The sequence below is a fragment of the Varroa jacobsoni genome, unplaced genomic scaffold (genome assembly GCF_002532875.2).
Source record: "Varroa jacobsoni isolate VJ856 unplaced genomic scaffold, vjacob_1.0 scaffold_1034, whole genome shotgun sequence".
NCBI lineage: Eukaryota > Metazoa > Arthropoda > Arachnida > Mesostigmata > Varroidae > Varroa > Varroa jacobsoni.
This window is the reverse complement of record NW_019213936.1, coordinates 102604-108603: the sequence shown is the minus strand read 5'-3', so window position 1 is coordinate 108603 and position 6000 is coordinate 102604. Positions and strand designations below refer to the sequence as shown.

General features: G+C 42.4%; 1 protein-coding gene across 3 annotated transcripts in view; it reads right to left on the bottom strand.

Annotated features, from left to right (window-relative positions):
• The window catches only part of ex (FERM domain containing expanded), a 76609-nt gene that overhangs the window by 51548 nt on the left and 19061 nt on the right, over positions 1–6000 (bottom strand). Inside the window, exons 1-2 of one of the 3 annotated variants that reach the window (XM_022843019.1) lie at positions 5599–5684; positions 4093–5087 (exon numbers count right to left, since the gene is read on the bottom strand). The exons of the other annotated variants lie outside the window; for them this stretch is intronic. Coding sequence (XP_022698754.1) covers positions 4093–4519 — 427 coding nt within the window. The 5' untranslated portion in view covers positions 4520–5087; positions 5599–5684. Of the gene's footprint in view, positions 1–4092; positions 5088–5598; positions 5685–6000 lie in introns of those variants that run through there. 3 annotated transcript variants of the gene reach the window in all.

Sequence of the window (6000 nt, the reverse complement as noted above, 5' to 3'; positions counted from 1 at the left end):
GTTATAAATTTGTATTTTATTACTCATTCGAGTTTAGCGAGCATTCTTCTATAAGGCTAAAATTTATAGCGAAATCTTCTCTAGATTGCCATTAGGGAAGGATCCTGTGCCATTATTGTAAGTGACATAAAACCTGAATGATATGGCAACTTGAGTGACAAATGCAATCACTTACGTTGTCATGCCCGTTTACATACTATCACTTTTATCGTAGCAACGGTTGTCATTACTGCTGATTTGACTAATATTTGTATATATAGCGAACACGGCATAAACAACAGCAACCATCGTCGTCGCCTGATCATCATCGTCATCGCCGTTCTTCTTCGTTTACTTCCTCACACACGTTTTCTCCCTCTCGTTCGCGCACGGCCGAAAGAAATAGGCCTCGAGTACAGCCGTTGGCAACGATCTTTCAGTGAACCAATCAACGCATGTCATCGACATTTGTGGTCCATAACGCTAGCGGCAGGGCAGGTGACAAGGCGCAGAGCGTTTAGATTGCGCGCGCGCTAGAAGTAGCCACTGCCATTGCTACGGCTGGTCGCCAAGAGCGTCACCGATGACAAACTGTTCAGTGCTGGTAATCATTCAATGACTAGCGACCCGAACTAGATAAACAGAGGGAGATAGGACGAAGTCGCCGATGCTGGTCCTGCACGTACCACCTCAAACCGCAGGTGTGCCACAACAGGTGGCTGCAATATTTTTATGCAGTTAAGAGTTAAATTTCAATCCAAAGGTCGCTTTTCTAGACGCCACTCACTTTATCATAGGATTCTTATTGCCATCTGCTTGTCGTTGCTAGATTTGTGAGTAACACCCGTTGAGCGGTCGACTGGTAAGGCTCAACTGAGCGGCTGAGTTGCTAAGGACGCGAACATTAACTTGTTTCGAATCGCTCGGAAAATTCTTCCCTACTCATTTGCCGGCCGTTGACGGTTTGCGCATTGAGAGTTTCCTATAAAAATGCTAGTTCCACAGTAACCACCGAAGGCGAGCTTACATCAAAGCAGTGGAAGTGAAATCGGTTTGCGAGCCAATACAGCATAACGTGATTAACGTAGGATTACGCGCACACAAGATGCCCAGCAGAGAGGCTTCAGAAACGAACAGTTAAGGAAGAAAACGCCTACGAAAAATGGCGAAGTTACTGTAGCCAACAAACAAACCGACGTCGAAAAAACATCATCGAATGACGGAAGGTGCAGCAACGTTATTTTCGTAATTTTTGACGAATGAAAATAAAAAACGGGATCGGTTTGTGCGCCAGCCCAGTATTTAGATTATTTCTACCTGTAGATTATTTCTATCTCACTTCATTTGACAGACCTAACGTAGCAGTTAGATACAAACATAAACATTTAATAACACATGTTTGTACGACGAGCTAATTAGAGAGGACGAGTTGTCTGATCCTGTTTACTCTACTGGTCTAACGGTTGTCAGAGCTGGATACCGAAATCCTGTATCGGTGAAATTTCTGCGTCTGCTTTAACTTGAGGAGCAACATGGTGCAACAGCCATCAGTCGAAACTAACAAAGTAAATAAGGAATACCATGACACTATGCTAATAGTCCCTGTTCCGTATACGTTGACACCTTAGAGCGCTACCGTCCCATATAATAGATATTTAAAACGAGCAGACTCATTTAATTTGGTGTGTTCGACTGAGCCTTTATCAGGCTAGTTACAGACTGGATTGGTCATCATACGCTTCTAAGATGATATAACAAGTTTTGTGATTGGATATCCCTGTCCTAATCCACAAAATGTTTCATCTTACTTAGATATTTCGAGTGTTGCGTCCGATGCTGTATTGTTTTAGACGACTGGCTCCTCCCAGCACAAAACAACTTGTCGATTTCCAACTTGTAATAAACTTATGAGGCATCATCACAAGGGCACTTCAACTTAACCTTATTGATAATCTACTAGATGTAAATTAACTTCGTAGCTACGAAGCAAACGTACGGAAAGAACCAGATCACCATTTCTACTTACAACTCTGTCTACTTGAATATTAATCATGGCCAGGGTTAATTTCCATGTTAAGTTACCTCTTTCATCGCATTCTATAGTCATCGTAGTGAAATTAACCAACGACAATCGTGATATACATTGATCATGAAAACCAACAAATACTACACGATCGTTTAGAGTCGTCCAGTTAGAGTATATTTTTCGGTTAGTGAGTGATACTTTACTGCGAGCAAACGAGATGAAGAGGAATAGGTTTTACGGTGCTAAATATATCGCTAGAAATTAGTCGATTACTATTATTGCTTTAGCTTTATCGCGGTTAGTAGTAAGCAAACGTACTGAGTGTGCAATTTTCACAGCCGAAAAACAAAAAGCACGAGGCACATGCATCCCGCAGGTAATTCTGCACGTGCAACCTAATTATCTCTAATTATCTTGCTCAGTAGCGCCACAGTTGTAGGTAATGGCACAACAGCCTCAAATATTGTCAATGCGTGAAGTGGTCCCTCGGATTTTTGTTCCGTAGTCCATCTTTGTCGACGCTCATTATCGTCACGAATATCACAGTCATCATAATCACATATGTGCTTTTACAGAACATTTATTGCCGGCTGAAAGCGCAACGATGCGGCAGCGTCTACCAAAGGGGCAGAATATTCAAGGGCGCCAATAGACGCGCGCGTGCGACCAGCAAAGAGTGAAAAAAACGACAAATTAATACAGAAAGCCAACGCTAGATGCATAAATATGTGCCAAAAATCATCATCAGTAGAATGAAATTGATCATTTCTTCGTTGATGTAACCGACGATGAAGACCATCCTCGGAAAGTTTAACAAAATAATTGCTATAGCATGCTTTACATCGTATATGTACAATTAGCCCATATATAATGATGCATCGATTTATTTAGGTAAGGTTTCGTAATTTATAGGCGAACGTATTCTTGTTCAGATCAGCTAGGGATTGATGCCGTGTCGTGGTCGAACGTTGCGATTGGGGTAACCCCACAACCCATTGACTGTAATCAGTAGAAGACTAGGGCAAAGAACACAATCCCTAATTGTTTTATTTTTATTGCCAATCGATTTTTAGGTAGATTGAGTGGCTTTCTTGCGAAGATGCTGTTCAGACATTACGCTTATCCGTCGCTAGTGAGAGTAGCTTTAACCATAGCACGATTTTGTTAGCGACGTTTTATGGCTGGCTATCAGCGCTTGTTTAGAAAACGCAAAGGAGCTTCGTGGATTGCGCTGGCCCGACACCTCATCCGGTGATGACGGCCTCTCTATTTACGCAACATCAGCTAAAAACACGGCTTCATGAAGTAAGCGACGTTAATCGACGATCTATGGTAATATCCACTGACGAAGCCAAGAATTTCAATCGGTTACGTATACAGAATAGCACAACAAACCTTGATACGTCATCATTTGCCTTATAGGAGTAACATTGAATTTCGTTGTTGAAAGACTTGTTGTCAGCTGTAAGCTTATCAGAGAACGTAAGTTCTTATTAACACGGAAATCAAGCTCATAGAGGCAAATATCTGATTTAATTAGACAAAAAAAAACTTTCGGTTATTTGTCGGGGAACGGCTCCTGCACGGTTCCGTAAATAAAAAAAAATATATATATAGGATATTGTATCGGAAGTACCGATTCTGTGCTTTCACAGAAACATTTATAGATTGTGAGTTTGTCAACATTGCTAGCCAAGTGAAGCCATTGTGACGAACCATTTAAACATCTGTTAAGCAGTCTACATAACATACCTAAAGCATGAGCACTCTCATTACAGAAGAACGCTAAATATATAATAAATTGCTAATTACTTTAATAACACGATATTTAAACTATTCGTCGTCTAGCTATCTAATACCCATACTTACTCAAATGCTTACCGAGCGTCAAGGATTTCAGCGACTTTTACGAGTACCACGTACGCGGCATCGAAACAGTGGGTTTGATGCTCAAGTCTCTGGCTCAAAAAGACCAGGGCAGCTTGTTCGAACTTTACCAACAACAATTTGTTTGAATAATGAACGTTAATAATATTGTAGATGAACAACAGGCTACTAGTTTTTAACAACTACCTAAATGGACCTACCGAGAAGGTTGTACTGATAGTCTGCAATATCCGTCGACGGCGCACAATCTCCTGTACACAAGACAACCGGTTTTGGCTGGCCGCGATTTTGTGGGCCGCTGTTTCGTTCCAGGGGTTGATAGCGGCTTGTGAAAGTTCCCAGATCGCTGGACGCACTCACTCTTATCGACGAGTCAACCTTCATAGCACTGGATATATTACGCACGCGACGATCACTTGCATTGATAACTGTCCCAGACCGGTCCTCGCCAACTTCACTGCAAGCGCTGTACGTGATGCCCATTTTTCGTCGAGAGAATGGGCTGAGTCTACTTGCAAGCGATTTACAGCGTTCCTTTATTTTTGGTCGATGTTGACCTTGATAATGATCCTCTTGCTGTGACCTGGGAGTAGGCTCCCAATTCGACTTCGCCTGACGAAGCTCCATGCTTTGAGTGCACCCTCTCTGTCTTCGTGGAGAGGGCAGCAACGAAAAAGGTTTTTCCTTAATGTGACGTTACGTCAATGGTCGGTCAGACATCAAAGCTAATTTTAAACCTCATCAGATGATTTCCTTTTACACCATATGTAGTTCATATGGGCGTCGCGCTAAACTTATCAATATCCACATAGTATATTGCTTAACTCGCAGCTTAGCATTCCCTTACAGCTAGAGATGCATATGGATCTTGTTATCTTCCTCATTGAAGATCGGTCTGGACCGCCGCTGAGAGAGCACCTCAAGAAAGCAATGAGCTTAACTAATTGCACTAACGGATCCATTTGCTGTCCGCCATTTTAACCCAGTATGATAGCCATCGGGTGTCTAACAAGGCGGCAATAATTATTTGCGCTACACAGATGTCAATACCGATAAGCCCATTACGCTTCACTCACTGACGCACACGTTATTCCTCTGTATTAGCTCGATCGAAGTTAATTATCCGGGTCCAGCTTAAATCAACACATTAAGCGAGGCCAGCACATCTCGTAGTTTATCACCTAGTCTAATAAATCTTGCAAAATTTTCAAATACATTAGACAACTCGTCAGCGAATGTCTGGTTGTATATCAAATTGCCTGTATCTAGCTCCTGGAACAGTAATCGTTCACGCCTCAACGTGCAGCGATAATTTACAAATATTTCGCATTCATAATGACTTCAAATAGTCCCCTTCGCACTCTCTAATTAGGCTATCACCTATCAGCTGGCGTCTAGGCACTCTCACGAGCTGGCCAAGATTGGGGGTAAGTAAACATTGCCCTTCTCAGTAATTCCGATGCTGACAAACAATGACATAACTTGAAAGCCACTGTATAATTTCGAAAAATATCAACAGGTGCGTAGATCTTTCGGACCACCGATTTCAATAGGTAAAAAAGGCTTCAATTTATGAATTAGCTATCTTTATCTAGCAGCATCAAAGCGAGTAATTTTCATTGACTTGGAGCAAGTGCTGTCGCTATGGAGCGTCCTATACGAGCTTAGAAAAGCCTTCGTGACACACGATTATCGCAGATACTTACCATCCGCGTAGACAGACGGCGTATTGTGTGACTCTTGGTCTGCGATTAACTGCTTGTGGCGCATTGCAGTACCACAAAACGGCGAAGTAACAAAACGACAAAATAGTGACAGTTTTTGTGTATTCGTGTGTTCTCCGTTGCCATACGCAGTCACTTGGCTCTGATTTTCTTTATGCGAGAGACTGATTACTTTTGCCTCTAGCATAGCACCAAAGCGGAACGCAGCAAGGAACAGAGGCTGATATCTCTATGCATTCGGCGAGGCACTTCCTGTTCTCACTGTGATGAAATGTTGGTTCGAACGGCAGAACTGTAGAGTAAATAGGAAAAAATGCCGCCGACGTCCATGTATCGATCTTCTACCGATGGCGTTACCAGCAGCACAGATCTGTGCCTTTTAGC